At 38.4% G+C, this 18623-nt stretch overlaps 1 protein-coding gene across 3 annotated transcripts in view; it reads left to right on the top strand.

The window, feature by feature from the left end:
- Positions 1 to 17303, top strand: part of Rala (Ras-like protein A) — a 29520-nt gene extending 12217 nt beyond the window's left edge. For 2 of the 3 annotated variants that reach the window (XM_074100838.1, XM_074100840.1), the window contains exons 4-5: positions 560 to 734; positions 15841 to 17303. In XM_074100838.1, coding sequence (XP_073956939.1) covers positions 560 to 734; positions 15841 to 15957 — 292 coding nt within the window. In that variant the 3' untranslated portion in view covers positions 15958 to 17303. Of the gene's footprint in view, positions 1 to 559; positions 735 to 6400; positions 9321 to 15840 lie in introns of those variants that run through there. The other variant, XM_074100839.1, reaches the window with a different exon arrangement.
- The last annotated feature ends 1320 nt before the right edge of the window (positions 17304 to 18623 follow it).

The following is an 18623-nucleotide window of genomic DNA, read 5'->3' as shown; positions in this document are numbered from 1 at the left end:
TTTTATACTTATCGATGTTTTTTTTTATTCTTTCCATCTAATGTATTTTTACGTGTATCGAATATGTGCAAATAAATGTTTCTCTCTCTCTCTCACATGTGTCTACATCTAATAATGCTTTTATTTTCGTAACGTGCGTGTGCTATATTGCCCTCGGTGCGCGAGTGCGACTCGAATTTGACTGTTTTTTTTTAAAGAAGTGTTCTTCAGGTGCGCCTCGTTGAGCTATTGGTAGCACACTTGGCGCGTATAGCTAAGAGATGCGGGTTCCAAATACGTAATGCCAATCCCGCCCGGCGCCCGCAAAAACTATATTGTTTAAAAAGAAAAGTCTGCCTACGTTGGGTGACGGCAGAACATTTTATATGCCGCTTCACACTTGACCGACACAGATTTTCTAAAGAAATGAATGACCATCCGAGACCCGACAAGTGGGAACAGGCTACACTATTTTTAACAGGTGTCCACCCGCTTCTTGCAAACCGCGTCAGCTATCGTACAGGCTCTTAAGGCAGCTTATGATATACCGTCAACGTAAAAGCGTGTTCCCGCATTGCAGGGAGCAGATCCTCCGCGTGAAGAACGCGGAGAACATCCCGTTCCTGCTGGTGGGGAACAAGTCTGACCTGGCGGAGAAGCGGCGCGTGCCGCTGGACGCGTGCCGCGAGCGCGCCGCCGCCTGGCAGGTGCCCTACGTGGAGACCTCCGCCAAGACGCGCGACAACGTCGACAAGGTAACACCGCCGCCGCCGCCGCCGCCTACACCACACCTACAGAGTGTTACCGTACCCAAAACAAGACAGGGGTCACAATACAATACAATACAATAACAGCCTTATTCATAAAAATTTAGAGCCTCCTTGAAGGCTCCTTGAAGCCATGCTAAAAAACGCGATTCATAAACGTCTGTTAGCGCTAATCAGTCGATCAAGGCTCTGCTAAAGTTAGAGGACCGTAGACCCTCCTTTATCTCCCTGCTAAGTCACAAAATGGCCGCCACAAGTTTGAACAGCTGACTTTGACAAGAGCAAAAACCATACCGAAGATATTTTTAGTGAAGGGTGAAGTTACGCAAAGATTAAAAAAAAAACCAGGAAAATTTATTTTCAGGAATTTGTATTTAAAAATCCTCTAAAATTACTGCTACTTTACTAACAATAAATATGAGAAAAATAAAATTAGGATGATTAACATAATTACGGCTTTTTGCACTTAAACATAAACATGCGGATTTTTTTTTAATTATCGATGAGGCCATTTTTTGTCTTTGATTTGTCAAGATTGCCAACATAACGCGTCTAATCCGTCTATCAGCAGCTCAACAACTAGCAGACTGCTAGCAAGCGTTTATGAATCATACTTCTTGACAACCGTCTAACAAGCTTAATCAGTCTGCTAAGTAACAGACCGATCAAACCTCAATTAAGGATTTTTTATGAATAAGGCTGTAAATCTTTATTGCACACCAACACAGTAAGCAGTACAGAAAACACAAGTATATACATAGAGATTTTCTAAGGTAAGGTAAGGTAAGGTGTCTATGGGCGGTGGTGATCTCTTACCATCAGCAGACCCACTTGCTCGTTTGCCATCCAATCGAATAAAAAAAAAAAAAAAAGGTAAGCAATAGGCGGCTCAATCAATCAGTTTTACCACGGTTCGTAACAATCGTAGTTCCAAAAGTATGCAGCTGTGTCTGTAGTCTTCTTAATACACAGCGAACACACCTCAACACTGTCACTTTACTAATAGATCGTACGCAAAGCTAACCCTAGATTTCGGCTCCGTTACCACCAGAGATGTGCGAGAATGTTTTTTTGTAATCATCATCATCATCATCCCAGCCTATACGTCCCACTGCTGGGCACAGGCCTCCTCTCAGAACAAGAGGGCTTGGGCCATAGTTCCCACGCGGGCCCAGTGCGGATTGGGAACTACACACGCACCGTTGAATTGCTTCGCAGGTTTGTGCAGGTTTCCTCACGATGTTTTCCTTCACCGCAAAGATCGTGGTGAATTTCAAATGTAACTCCGCACATGAATTTCGAAAAACTCAGAGGTGCGGGCCGGGGTTTGAACCCACGACCCTCTGCTTGAGAGGCGATAGGTCAAACCACTAGGCCACCACGGCTTTGTTTTTTTTTAATAAACCAATAGAAACGCTTCATTTACCTCGCCTCGCTACGCTCATCTGTTTCCACTAGAGCTGTGCTGTGCAAGGATAAGTTAGTGAAGCGTATCTATTGGTTCGTGTAACATTTCTCGCAACATCCTCGCACATCTCTGGTGGAGACTGAGCCTTATCTAACCACAATGAAACTTAAAGTAATGTCTGAGCCGGACCGCACCCGGGTGTGACTTTATAGCCAATCGGTTAAGTGTTAACGCTATCTCTCCTAATGATCCCCCGTGGACTCGTTTACGGACTTTAATAGTGTACCTAATGCGACCTACTTTTGTTAGTTGTATCTATCTAATACCTGCTGCTACAGGGTAGCAAATGATTTTCGACACACAAAGAAATTGGCCTGCTCTATACTATAGTCAGAATAAAAATAGATTTAAAATATTCAATTCACTTTGGGCTATAACAAGCACTTTGAATTGAAAATACAAACTGAAGACCATCAGTGGTGTAGCGGTATAGCACGCGGTACGGATTACCGAGGACCTGGGTTCGATTCCCAGTGATGGTCTTATTTTTCTGTTTTTTCTGTGCATCTATATTTCAGTTTGTATTTTCAATTTCGGTTTTACGGGATGACCGTAAAAGTAAAAATTTGGAATTGAAATAAAAAATACAAAAAGATTCCAAAAAACCAATCTTAAAGCACTTTGAATGTCAAAAAATCTACCACAGCTGGTAGCAACGAAGTTAGTCTGCCTGTTACCGCTGCTTACGAGCAAGTGTGATGGATGAAATAGTAGTTTATGCAACTGTTACGTTTTAAGGCAGGGTTCCTTAAACTTTTTGCAGGCACGGACCACTTTCACAATTCAAACAATTCCACGGACCCCTATCAAGAAATAACGTATTGTTGGAAATGAAAAAAAAGCCTTATTTGTATTAATAAAACAACAATACAACGACAATACGTCTCGTCAAGTTTACTACACAATTTCCTAATAGATATGTTTACAGACTGACTTACTGCGGACCCCACTTTAAGAAACCCTGTTTTAAGGCCTAATTTACGTTGAATCACTTTATCTACATTAAATCCTCTGGCTCTTGAGGCATTCCATCTTAGGCCTATGCGTTGGCAACGCATCTGCAATACCCCTGGTGTTGCAGATGTTTATGGGCGGTGGTGATCTCTTACCATCAAACTCGTTTGCCATCCAGTCAAATAAAAAAAAAGATTTATACGAGTATATTATGAAACATATATCAGCGACACAGGTACCCGTGCGAAGCCGGGGCGGGTCGCTAGTAAATAGAAGGAAACTTAATTCCGTATGCGCAGTTTTTATTTAGTTTTCACCTTCAGAAATTGACAATATCCAAGATAAAACTGCGTTATTGAAACTGGAATATGAAATGATGAATGTTCTGTATGTACTCCCTAAAATACAACTTGTTTTCTTTTCGCTTTAGAGAAAAGGAAAGAATGTCTGTTGCTTTCCTAAGCATGACAATATAAATTACGATATCTCGCTGTTATCTATTTGATTGTTGCATGCTGTAACTTAATTTGTACCAATCTCTCACCTTAAACGCATATACCTTCTCCGTTCCGTCGTGGGTAAACATATTTCCAGTAGAAACACGTTATATTTTTTTTTATAAATTAAGAGGAAAAACTAAATAGGAAGGTACTTTTCAATACTAATTTCAGGAAACCTACGGTTGTCTTTTGAGTTTCGAATAGATAGTAATATAAACAAACACGCTTATGTAAAACAAGTACGTTTGTGAAACGATTTTCTGCTGCGGAATAACTAATGCGCCTGCGCAGCCGGCATAGTGTTAAAGTATTCAAAATAGTGAATGAGAGTTCTACACTTACTGCCAACAAACTGCTACGCAGTTTGGCAGAGGTTTATAGTTATAAGTATTTCTGTACTTCTTTTGTTTTTTTATTTGAGTAAATAAATAATGAATGTGTCAGACGCCTTGCTGATATATATATTGATTCATAAATAAAACACCAGAGCCTATTTAATTGCTAATTTATTCAGAAGTTGGACATATTTGTTATAATGAGTTTATTGAACTATATTATCCTATCGCCTAGATATCTGTATTGGCTTGTATTATCTGATAATGTGACAATCAGAATGCGACAGGATACCCTAATGGGATTTAGTCGATTACCTACATCAATGTTTTTATCACGTAAAAGGAAATAGGTTTGAAATGAAACTTGTTAACTGAAAACACGGCATATATCATCATCATCATCATGTCAGCCGAAAGACGTCCACTGCTGGTCATAAGCACTAAACACAGATAGTTCAGAAGTCAATCTCCATACAAGTGCGCTCGAGCCACGCACACATAGACACTGCTCACGGACACGATATCTCGGGCCGGTTGGGACCAGTGCGAGCGCGAGTGCCATCCGCTTGAGACACGCGTCTGTGAATTTTTTTGTGCAATAATGGAGCAACAAAAAAAAGTTATTATAAGTAACTGTTTAGTGGACGGTTGTTTAAATTAAATAATCGTGAATTTCGCCAATAACGAAATCGTCGCAAGATATTTTCTGTGACATTTATAATATAACAATGACATTAAACTTAAAATATTTTGGTTATTAATTTATTTTTCCATTCTTCCCGTTTCATTCTCAACAATAAATCAAACAACTAGATAAGAGTGCCACTACCACGATAGTTTTTTGGTCCATAAACCATAGTTAACAACCTTAGAGCGACCGCCGAGCGTAGGTATGAAAAGTGAAGTACATAGAGGAGAATGACTTCTGAACTATCTGTATTTTGTGACATAGGCCTCCCCCAAGGCTCTCCACTCAGACCGGTCTTGTGCTTTTCGCATCCAACGCGATCCCGCGATCTTAACCAAGTCATCGCTCCATCTTGTTGGAGGCCTACCGACAGCTCGTCTCCCGGTCCGCGGACGCCATTCGAGAACCTTCTGACCCCATCGGCCATCAGTCCTGCGAGCTACCACTTCAGTTTCGCAATTCTTCGGGCTATGTCGGTAACCTTAGTTCTACTACTTCTACTGCGGATATCATCATTTCTGATTCACGACGGCATATATATGAGATTCGAAATCCATCATTTAGATTTAACTCACTGTTTAACAAAGGATCACTGCTGGTCAGATTTGCATGATATATTTTCGTGAAATTACCGAACTCTTGAATTTAGGTGTTTATAGTCTGTCAAAAAAGAGAAGAAATTAAAAAGTGGCAACACTGTAGTGTCCTCCCTTTTTGGTTTATCAGGGTTTGAAAGGCATGGCACTACAGTGTTGCCACTTTTTAATTTCTTCTCTTTTTTGACAGACTATAAGTCTGCGTATTTTTTTTTATTCGTTCGCGTTTTGAACTTGCCGAGGTTTTAGACTTCAAACTAATGAAATGAAATTTTATTTGCTATAAATGTAGTATATTATATGATGTTATATTACATTATATTTGGTATATGATGTTATAGGTTTTTTTCAAACATTTAGACTGTATAAGTCATGCATTTTTTTTTTAATACTATCCTGTAAGTTAATTCAGAGATAACAACTACGTCTCGTGTGAATTTAGCCTTGCGTACGATCTTAAGTAGTAAACCTGTCGTTCATTAGATAAATTGTAGCGTTATATTTTAGTCGGCCTAAAAGCTTTTCTCTGTTATACCATTGTGTTCACCAATTAGAGGGAAGTACCTATTTGGGTCGCATACGTTTTGCGCCGCTGCACTGCTGTTCTAATGGATGTCAGACTTTACACAACACAAACACAAGATATACAATATTTATATTATCTTGCTATTGCGTTTATTATTTGATTTTCTTTCTATGTTTTACTTATTGTTTTTTTATGTGGGGAATATGTTTGTTTGTCGCTTGGGATTTGTGGGCAGCGACGTGTTAACATATTTATGTCGTTCAGTGTGGTATTGCCGAGGGATTGATTATTTATTATGTAAATTTAAGTATTCTGATCTTGCAAAAAAAAATGTACAAGGAAGCTTTTTTCAAATTGAGTCAGAATCAGTTGATGCTGGTCATTAAAAAAAGCCCATAGGCAAGATAAAGACACTATCCCACTCCTAGAGAGAGAGGGATAAATAAAATTTTGTTAATAGACGTCTGTCTCCGATGTCGTTTTGATAGCAGCACTTTGTTAAATCAAGTACTCTAAAGTTACGTAATAAGTTGTAAATCCCTGTGTGTGTGGCCTTGAACGTTCTGGTGACGGGTGTCGTGTTGTAGGTGTTCTTCGACCTGATGCGCGAGATCCGGTCGCGCAAGTCGGACGACTCGCGCGCCGCCGGCGACGAGGTTAAGAAGAAGCGCAGGAGAATCAAGTGCGCCATACTGTAGACACATCACCTCACTTGTTCATAGTCGGGAAATGCGCGGTTAGGGTCTGGGCGGACGTTGCTACGTGTCACTAATGATAAATCGAGTCGTTTTTTTTTTGATAGATGGCGTTTTATGTCCGTTTCACAAGGGTACAGATACATTTTATTTTAAGATGCGATTTGATTGAATGAATGAACGAAATTGTGTAAGAGAGTGAACTAGATTTTTTGTTTGCAGTACCTATCGTAATTCATCAAGATTTTGATAATTTGTTAGGGAATTTTAAAACCAGAGGCCGTATTTCTGACGCTAGCGATCGCAATCAAATGACAGATTTCGCATATAAAAACTGTTATTTGATTGCGTTCGCGAGCGTCAGAAACGTTAGGCACTACGGTCTCTGCTCGATTTACCTTATTAGTGACATTTAGAGACGCGTGCCTCGCAGATGACTGTTTGGAGCCTTGATGCGTCCACGTTCAGATTTGGCTGGGACCTAATTTACGCCGAGTTTTGTATTAGTTTCGACTCAGGTTGTATATTTAAAGTGCAACTTATAAAGCAACGGGGGATATTAAAATATAAAAAAATACCTATCACCTGATTGTAATTATAACTCTACTTCAGGGGTGATCAACTTCGTACCTAAACATTCTACTGTCACTAGAATCATTTCTTCATAAAAATTCACTTATTCTAATTTTTAGTTTTCATTTTCTGCCTCTTACGACGACTGGAGCAATAGCCACAGTCTTTGGGGCGATCTCAATAAGTTGGTCGCCCTTTTAATTCGAAATCTCAAGATATTTTGTCATAGGTATTGGTGTCATTTTTTGTGTAAGCTTCCCCGTTGTTGTTCACTGTCTCTGCCACGCGTCGTGGACTTGGCATTGGCCAGTGAACCGATTCCAAATTGAGCTCAGTTTAGATCTGCATGAAAAAGTTTGAAGCGTAATTAATGCCTGCAATGTATTAACTCGATTATTCTTGAGGTCTAAACTAGACTTTGCGGCTGCGACAAGCGAGAACGCACCGCTTTTGTACTTTTGCATTCACATAGTTTTATATAAACATCCGGTTCTTCCCGCCGTCTCTGGTTTATTTAAGGTTTCTGTAATACAACAATGATATTATTGTGGTCTGAAACCACCAAAACGTGTGTTATTGAACGAGTTGCTAAGTCGAGCGACGCTAGGTGTAAGTAAGCAAGGCTATTGTAGTTCGTTATTCGCCCATTTTGGTGCTGGCTTTATATTGATACGTTCTTGATGTACACGTGATTAGAAATACTTAAATTATGTAATGTTTAAATTATAATCTGTACTATATGAATTCTAATGCTCATCTGTACGAAAACAATATCATAATACCAATTCATAGCCGGTTTTCAATTGTCATTGACTCGACTCGTTGAAATCCAATTGTAATTCAGATATAGTATAATACAGACAATAAACTTGAATAATAATAACAAAATACCTTGCGTAAATAATGTCAATGCAACCGATCATACACGGACAGTGTAATATTATAAATGTTTGTATTTATTTATATGATAAGTGCTAAATGTATTGTGTAATGCGTCTGTATGTATATTGTTTCGTCTGTACAAAACTAATGTCTAGCATAGAACGAGGGATTTTTGACAGATCGAATATCCATATAAAGAGTAAGGTCCATTTGATATTTGTGTCACGTTTGAAATTGGTTTAAACTAAACGAGCCAGTGTCAAATGGATCCATGATACTAACGCCATCTAGCGATATTTTATTTGTCATAAAACCTTGATCAAATAGGGCATATTAGGCAAAGCTGTGCGCAGGGGGCGACACTAGCGCAAACCCACCACAACGTCAGTTCTCTTTATATTTTGTAGAAATCATGATATATGTATTTATTAGTAACAAATAACATGATATTTACATCGCTAGTAACGATAGAGCTATATTTCCAAAAAAATATTTGAAATAATACGATATTTCCCAACTAGCAAATCATATCGTAAAAAAGGCAGCATTACGTTTCTATTTCAGCTATTGGTGGTAAGATAGATCTGTAAAATGTTGAAAGAAAGGTCTGTGCACGTTCTCTCGACGCGATTTGGGCACACTTCTTTCAGCCTTAAGTGCTGTAAATATCGTAAGAGTATCGTATGAATAGCTAAATAATTGAAAGAATATAGAGTAATCGCAACTCGAATGCTACTAGTTCTATGATAGCCATTAGTTTGCCATCATTCCACACATAAGCCTTATACAAGCCGGTATTATCTCTTTCATTTGACTTATTTATCGTAAAATAGCAGCGCGGATGCAATCACTCGACTTTTTGGTGGTGAGAGCGCAAACAAACGGCACTTATATAGCGTTTTGTTTATTATTGAGATAGCGTGACGGTTGTGCAAAGTGAATTTATTGAAGCAAAAGAAAATAAAAGTAAAAGGTAGTATTTTGCTCATGATGTTATATTTTATACTACCCATAATGATTTTTTAGGTAACTCTTGACACTAGATCGTAGGTCTCACTTTCATGTGCGGAATAAAATTTTTCGTGTACATTTCTTAAATTTTCGTTAATATTTTCATGGGCCGCATGATTTTCCAGTAGAAAATTAGTGAGAAATCATATTAATTTAAAAGTTAAAATTAATTCGCCATTATATCATCTCACTCGTCATCCTAAAACATTCACTCGGCTTTTAGTGGAAAAATAGAATTGAGAATTCTTTTTTATGACTTTAGTAGCGGCATTTTGTATCAGTTTAGGGGTCTTTAGTGGTGAATGCTAAACCATTATCATTTTATTTTTTATAGGTAAAATGGTAGTTTACTTGGATGTGTACAAAAATTCTTAAATAAGAGTGATTTAAAGCAGCTTAAGGAATCGTAATGGCCCTGGAAAGAGACCCATTTTTTCATCATGCAAGAGTGTTACACATGTCGCGCTGTTATTGATGATCATATCGTCTCAAGACCACTTCACTTTGTATTGTCTGATACGAAAATCAAATTATTATTGCGCAACCCATACTTCTGGTGCCTGAATTGCTCAAATTATTCAGTTTATTATCACTATCTTAGCGACGAATGTTGTTATTGTAACTAGGATTACCAACAATAAAAGTGTAAGTAGCAATAGCTGTAAGTACCTATACGTATTTTAAAATTATGTTGACGCAAACGAAACATCTACTCAGTTGCGCTGGGTCGAGAGGGAATTCCCGTCTGCAGAAGGCAGTGACGGGGAAGTGGGGGGAACACTCCGAATGAACGCGGCGCTGAAGCCGCCGAAACAAAATACAAGGCCATTTTTTAGTTTAAAAAGAACTATAATAGGCAAATAATAATACCCGTGTGGTGTCGGGTTAGAGTTACACTTCTCCATTTCTTCCATGGATGTCGTAAGAGGCGGCTGAGTATATAGGTTAAGGTATACCACAGGCGACAGGCTAGCAACCTGTCACTATTGTACCGTTTTTGTCAAACTTAAAACTTAAAATTGCTAGAAGTGGCATGTATTGTATCTGAGCCGTCTGATGGCGTCCTTACGACACCATGTTCTTCTCGGCCATTTTAGGTAGTGTTCCTCTGAAGACTGTTGGTTTTCACACAACACACATGAACATGGCGAACATGGCGTCGTAAGGACGCCATCAGACGGCTCAGATTAGGAATGTGACATTCTACACAAGAAATCTATTTTTAATTAATCGATTGTTAAAATCAAACTTGGATGTATTTGTTTTCAAAATAGTACGTGGATCTTTTGGTAGTAAATTTGGAAATGTTGAATGATGGATGATGGAGCACCCACTTTTTAAAATTGGAGCGAAACTCGTCATTCAAATTTTCAGTATCTTCGGACTCTGAACCATCTTTGCTTTCAAACTCTGATTTCTCACTATCATTATCACTTTTATCAATAGTAGGATCGGAGTCTTGATTAATGGGTATATTTCCGGTACAAGAACTAGTAGATGCTTCAAAAATGTCATGTTCAGTAGAATCGTGAATATTTTCTAATACTGAACCCTCGTTAAAATTATTTGATGGCACTTCACCCGTAGCTGAACCTGATGTAGCAGTTGTATGATGAATCATACGAGTGTACAATTTATTAACTTTCCGTCGGAAACCACCGCTTCTTTTAATTTTTTTCCATTTGTTATAATCCATTTTAAATTAAAATAAAGCAAAGCTGTTTTTATTTACGTGATCGCAAGAAAATGGCGATTACTGTCCTGTAAAAGATTTCAAAGAATGTTTATCCCATTAATACGCTGTGTGATAGCCGTTAAATAATATTTACAGCACCCTTGGCGCTGTAATAGATTAATTTAAAGCGTTTTCTCAACTTCAATATTCAAGTCGAAAGAAAATCTTGCAGACAACTATTATATGACATTAAGTGCTATTAAAGTAACTGAAATGCTATTTTGTTGAATAAACCACTTTTACTCAGCACTTGTGCTGTAATAATTGAATGTCGAAATATGGTGCTATAAAAGTTAGTTTGACAACAAATTAGCAATTTGGTTACATTTATACAACCGTCATAAGACATACGGTTGAAAGATGGCGATCGAGAGATATCTTTATACAGTTATCGAGTAAATGCGATATGAGTTTGTCGAGAGCACGTTTACTAGACAAGTTTATGCAGCAAAAAAGCATTCAATGCTAAACAATCCAGAGAGATGCTTTTAAACGGCTTTTTGATAACTTAACTTCTTTCACACGAGTGTTTTTCGACTTAAAGTTGTAAGAGTGAAACTTATACGGTTTAATTTGCTAGTTGGGTTAGGCATTTGATACTCAAAAAAACTAAGATTGGTTTTTTGGAATCTTTTTGTATTTTTTATTTCAATTCCAAATTTTTTGTTACTTTTACGGTCATCCCGTAAAACCCATATCGAAAATACAAACTGAAATATAGATGCATAGAAAAACCAGAAAAATAAGACCAGCACGCATAGCACGTGGCACGGAATGCCGAGGACCTGGGTTCGATTCCCAGCGCTGATAAGATGCATGTATATTTCAGTTTGTATTCTCAAAAAAACTGTTTAAGAATAAGAATAAGAATGGTTTATTGGCTGATAAAATAGATACACATACAGAGACACTGAAATATACACACGGTTTACGGTTTTGTGCTAGTGCTGCACTCTGACGGGAGATAATTTCAGTAATATTCCCTATTGATGCATTATTCGTATACCAGTTGTTGTGAATGTGTGAACGATGCTCGCAGAATGGTGGGTTATTTAATCAATAGGTTACCGCTTCATTGGACTACCGCGGGCTCGGACGAAGCCCCAGTGTTGCCAGTTGCACATTTGCATCTGGCAACTTTGTGCTCACGTCTAACCCGGAGTATAAGCCACACTACTTTAAGGAATGTTTTTGCAACCCTGCCAAATACGGTGTAACTCTACTTAGATGTACAGCTAAGTGAAAGGCAATATTGAAATATATTAATTCGAACTGAATATTAGTTTTGTATTGAGATCCGAGAAGCCGGAGTATTTGAGTTGAAGGTGTGGTTGCCTCAATTAAATACTCGTTGACGGTTTGGTAAAACGAAAACACTTAATAATAATAATAATGATTATCTACTATTAGATTACTGTGAAACAAACAGGTAATGATTTTCTACATTTGAGAATTTATTCCATAAGTTACATGAGATCTGAATATTGCCACTCCATGGTCGAAGTCCTTAGCAAATGGAAGAATATTATATGACAATGTCACGTTATTTTATTACGAAATGAATGTTAGAATATTGCTAGTTGTATGTGCGCTCGCCTGCTTGACGGTATTTGGATCTGTCAACGAACTGTTGATTCAACAGCAAGGACCAGACTGGATACGTGGCAAAGAGTAGACCACTTTTATTACGTGTTTTGTAAAGCCTTAGATCTTAAATTATCGTTTAATACTTTGCCACAAATCAGTCTGCGCTAAGTTGCAACGGGATAAAAATAATGTAATGCCATTATGTATGTTTAAGATGTGTCCACTCGATGCTAGGAAGCATTTATAATATAAGAGTTCGGAGGGGGGAATTTTTATTTTATTTTATATATGTAGTTCTTATCTAAGTGCCACTTGAGCTTAAGTAATGGTATATGGCTTGTCTTTTAATATAGAGACTCGACTCTATAAACTATTTTTTTTCTCTATAAATGTTTTAATACGGAGAAAACTTTGTCGTTTTCTTTCTGGCATAAACGGCACGTGGTCGGGAAAGTTCGTACGCATGCGCGAGCTTGTGACAGCGTCCCTGCCCCGCTGACGTCGCAAGTTGGAGCCGGACGAGCCCTGATGATGCTCGCCGCTGCCGATTCCTCATTCAATCATTAATCATTAAGTATAACATTATTACGCACTGTGACAACTATTAGATCAAATATCGAAAATACAAACTGAAACATAGATGCACAGAAAAACTAGAAAATAGACCAGCGCTGGGAATCGAACCCAGGTCCTCGGCATTCCGTGCCACGTGCTATACCACTACAACACCACTGGACACGAATATCTCCTATGCACCACATATCTCAGCTTGTTTGTTTCTTATTTAGTCACTTAAGCAGCGACACTAGTGACATCTATGTTGTAGCAAGCAACTAACAAGCTGAGATATGTGGTGCATAGGAGATATTCGGATACCCCTGTCCAGTGGTGGTGTAGTGGTATAGCACGTGGCACTGATTCCCAGCGCTGGTCTATTTTTCTGGTTTTTCTGTGCATCTATGTTTCAGTTTGTATTTTCGATATGGGTTTACCGTAAAAGTAACAAAATTTGGAGTTGAAATAAAAAATACAAAAAGACTCCAAAAACCAATCTTAACTATTAGATCGAGTTTTCTTTAGTCCATAGATACCGTGGGTCTATATCGACTGGCCGAAATTTGTTAGTCATAATGTAATGTTTGACATACTTAACTCTTTTTATCTGAAACCATTTATTTTTCTGAATTGTTATAAAACAAACCTAACCTAACCTATAGAGTTCTACAGGATGACCATTTAAAAATTATGAAAAATGAATGGTTTCAGCGGGAATAAAAATTATGACTTACAATAATTATGACAAACGTTACATATTATGACTTAACTTGCTTATTTTACCATTCACCTATTCTCTAGTCTTGAACAGACGTTTACGAATAAGGGGGACCGTCTAGTTGGTAGTGGGAGTCCGGGCGTGCGCGGCGCGTTCTGTTTCCTATAGGCTAGTGTAGTTAGGCTAAGTCCGTTGTACCCGACGCACGCACGATGCAATGAAAAGACAGGCAGAAATATACAGATTTGCAATATTTTGTGCGCGATTTTATTTCGATGTGCTGTCCCGCTTACGTATACATAGAACACACGAAACATCCCGTGCCGTCTCTGTTTGCTTTGTTCGAATAGACGGAGACGGCATTACATTTATCCGTCAGTTAAAATGAATCAATGGGTGGTGAAACAGCTCCTTAATCTAGTTATCCTCAACGTATGTTAGTAGAAGATCCGAACTTGAAAAAATCTTCACCGGTCTGATAATAGAATGAAATTTATTTAAAAAATAGGTAGGTTTCATTCTGTTATCAGACCGGTGAAGATCTTTTCAAGTTCAGATCTTAGACAATGTCGCGTAAGTTAGGCACCAAACGTTCGTTAGTAACGTGCTAATGTATATCTAAAGCATTCAGCCAGGAAAATTGCCTACTGATTACAAGATATAAACTTTATATCTGCGGTAACCACAGATATTGATTACACTAGATAACGCAAACACCTCAATCTGTATGAAAACCAACCGTGTCACTTTTTTATATCTACTATGACGTCTCAAGAGCGAATCAGCGATGTGAATTCCCCGATGTCCGCGCAAAATCGATTGAAAAGCGCCGCCCGCCCGCGCCGTGGGGCTCGAGTCAGTCACTAGTCATGATTAGTCAGTTAGGGGTCAGTCTTTGTATGGGGCCAACCCCGACGTTTGGTCGGGGTTCGGACACGCGAAGTAGATGCATTTGCGTAATCTAGTGTAATCTATATCTGTGGCGGTAACATCTTCATTAAATTTGGTGTGAATTTGGTGCTTTGTTTGTGTCGTCGTGATCTGTGCTTATTTGTGGCGGTTCATCAATAAGGGGCAGTGGCGTAGTGGCGTAGCTCGTATGGCCAGGTGGTGCAGTGCACCAGGGCCCCGGACCTCAGGGGCCCTCTAACCTAAGCTTTGAAAAGAGAGGAGCAAAAAAGAAAAAGAAAAAAAGGCTCTAGCCATTTTAAGGGTTCTGTACCTCGAAAGGAAAAAACGGAACCCTTATAGGGTCACTTTGTTGTCCGTCCGTCCGTCTGTCAAGACCGTTTTTCGCAGGAACGCGTGAAAGTATCAAGCTGAAATTAATATCGAATACTCAAATCTGCGGCCCCTTGAAGCCCTGAAAAAATCAAACTTCTAAGTCAACGCAATCAAAAGATACAGCCGTTTATGCCACAAATTTTTGAAACTCGCAAGGGAATATACCTATAGGATACTTCCCGTGAACTCAGAATCTTGAAATTTGGTATGAAGGTAGCTATTATAACACAACCAACTAGAAAAGTCTGAAAATCTTGATTTTTTATGTCTGTCTGTAAATATCAATGACCAATATAATCTGACCCCACACTGCGTACATTTTGCTTAAGATTAGGGCTCTGCATACACTGGATGTATTAAATCACTCGGAAAAAGCGAGAAATATCTTCAAGACACTATTCCCGTTTACATACCTATAAATGTGTCCGAGTCGCACTTGCCCGGTTTTTTTTTAATGTTTTTGAAGGCCAATAAAAGTTCAAGCTATGTGGAAAGAGGGGTGTTGGCCCGATTATTTCTCTATGCACCGGGGCCCTTGTCCACCAAGCTACGCCACTGATAACGGGCCGGACTTCGGAGTAATGTAAGCATATTTACCCTTTGTTTCACCATCCATTCATTATTTTTATTTGACGGATAAATGTGATGCCGTCTCTGTTTGTTTTGTTCGAATAGACGGAGACGGCATCACATTTATCCGTCAAATAAAATTAATTAATGGATAGTGAAGCAGCCCGTTAATCTGATTGCATGAATTAATAAAATGTATTAACAATAAGAGACTACTTTGATGAGATGAGAATAAATTGGTCATAGTGAGTTGAAAGAGAACGTTTATCGATGACCACTGGGACATTTTCTTCTAACAGCTCTTAATCCATCTTTGGGTGTACTGGCTTGTGCTTTTTTTAATAAATAAGAAACATTTACTGCAAGACCTGTGTGGCCTAAAGTTTCCTATCTCGATTTCGTGCTTGTTCCCCTCAGACCTTCATGATGCTGGTGAAAGAGATGTCGCGGCTGAAGCAAGGCTTGGAGCCCGAGGAGCCCGAGGTGAAGCGCAAGAACTTCGCCTGCCGCCAGCAGTGCTGCGGGATATGCTAGGCACCAGCCACTCGCCGGCCAGCGAACAGTTAATAGAACATCACTGGAAAAGACTTGCGGACGGTGAAGCCTAAACTGGAGGACTACTCCTAAATTCGTATTGTATGGTTAATTCATGAGTAAATGAGCCACCACACCATGGAACCTTTTCAAAGGAAAAGTCATTACGATTTTCATTGTGAATTAATGCGATGTCACTATGACGTTTACTGTGAAATGGTTCCATGGTGGCCAATGAATTAAAGTCCTTGACCGTACTATCCCTCTCACTGTCACAGTCGCCATTAGCTATTTCGAAGCGGGCAAGGTAGGCAAAAATATCGGAACATGCACTCTATTGTCAAGGCTTTAGAGTTCGTTTCGATATTTTTGATCACCTTAGCCGTTCCGGAGTATCTTATGGCGACTGTATTGTTAAGTATTGCTAGCGTTGAGAAGTTCGAAATTCGGACATTGGGGTAATAGAGCTAGTAGCGGTGATTAGGTAAATTATTTTTTTTTTGGCGCCGCAACTAATTCTACTTCGTTAAGTCTGTTTCTATGAGTATTGTAGACATTTTAAAGTTTTTGCAGGTGGTAGGACCTTGTGCTAGGTCCGCCCGGATTGCTACCACCATCTTGCTCGCTAATCCTGCCGTGAAACAGCAGTGCTTGCACTGTTGTGTTTCGGCGTGGAGAGAAAGACAGCCGGTGAAATTACTGGCACTTGAGGTATCCCATAATAGGCCTCTAGGTTGGCAACGCATCTGCAATCCCCCTGGTGTTGCAGGTATCTATGGGCGGTGGTGATCTCTAATCATCAGGAGACCCACTTGCTCGTTTGCCATCCAGTTGAATAAAAAAAAAGAGCTGCGGAGACACCACCACAATTTTATGTAACTTATTGTACATGGAAGGGTATGTTTTATTCCTATAAGTTACAAACCCGTTATACCAAAATGGAAAAAAAAATGTTAGGTTAACATGGTCACTTCCTGGAAGAAATAAGTCTCAAGCCCGGCAGAAAAGTACAGCGTAAATAAAAAAATGGATTGGCAACACGTTTCACAGATAAAAAAATAAATATCACGAATACTGACACAGGCGCCCAAATTGAATAAAAACAAATGATCTGCACTGTAGTCAAAATCTGAAGCAAGGAATTCAGATTACACAAATAATTCATGAATGCCAGTGCACAAAATAATGGACTTGTATTTAGAACTAATTTGGGACCAATGCCAATGTTGCAAGATTTAAATTTGTAAATATTATGCCCGTTTGATTTAGATAAACTTGAAGTAAGACGACAAAAGCTCAAGTATATTGTAAGTATTAATATTAAAATAAAACTATTTATCAGACAATTTGGTACGATTTATTCATTCCTCTTTTTTATAAAAAAATATATATACAAATGGTCTATAAAATATTTATGACACGCGTCTTAGTTTTGTTGGTTTTGTTTAGCTTACTCTAGATTGATTTAATTTATTTACATTTTATTATTATCAAATCTCGACCATTAAGTGAATAAAAAAGTAAAAATGTACAAATGGACATTTAAAATCATTTCATTCATTTCTATTACATATTAATTTTACTTTTACGTGTTTTGTTTCCTTTACTCCCAATTAAACAAAGTATTGTTTTATACACTTAGGACGTATTTTATGTGACGGATATATGTGCTGTCGTCCGTTTATTTTGTACGAATATACAGAGGCGGCATCACATTTATCCGTCCCATAAAATTTATTAATGAGTGGTAAAACTGGCTCTTAATTCAATTAGGGGCTGTTTCACCATCCATTGATTAGTGTTAACTGGCGGTTAGGTGTGATGCCGTCTCTATTAGTTTTGTTCGAATAGACGGAGACGGCATCACATTTACCATAACATGTACCTAACATATTTATAAGTAATACTAACAACTGATGGATCCTAGTTATCTGAATAAATAAATTTTATTATTATTATTATTTAACCGTCAGTTAACGCTAATCAATGGATGGTGAAACAACCCCTTAATCTCATAATTAACACTTACAGTCAAGCCACACATGCTAATGGCCATTATAAGGCTTTGAATTACAGCCAATTACAACAAAAAATAATTTTCAAAAAGAATCATTTGAAATATTTCACGAGTTTTTATCTCGATGACAACAAAATTGTATTCCCAGCAGACAGGCTTCGTCCTATGATTGGTCAATTAGCATTTTTACTTATAAACTACCTACAATTAAACAGTCGGGTAACAACAATACCTCTCCTTGCAGTCGGGTAATAAAAAGTCAACAAACGTGTAGCAGCTCAAATCTTGTGATCTGGTTCGAGGGACCAACTTCGTTACAGATGATTAGCAATCCATAATAAACTACATCACCTCAATTTGGATTATGACACTTTTTACTATGAACATAGCGCACAAAATGCGTGACGTGTATCCACCACCGACAAGTCGCATATTTTACAAGCATGTGGGATGTCGGTTTTAGCGCACCGTCTCTTTCTGAAGCGATACTTTAAAGAGAGATGACACGCTAAATCCGCGCGGTTAAATACATTGCGCGTTCCTGCACTTAAAGTGATACCAGACGGTTCATTCAAATGAATATTTACTAGAGTGAATGCTTCATTTTTCTTTCACTCCATGGTCACACACCATAGCTAAAATGATTAAA

This window comes from Choristoneura fumiferana, chromosome 17 (genome assembly GCF_025370935.1).
Source record: "Choristoneura fumiferana chromosome 17, NRCan_CFum_1, whole genome shotgun sequence".
Taxonomy (NCBI): domain Eukaryota; kingdom Metazoa; phylum Arthropoda; class Insecta; order Lepidoptera; family Tortricidae; genus Choristoneura; species Choristoneura fumiferana.
This window is presented reverse-complemented; position numbering and strand designations above follow the sequence as displayed.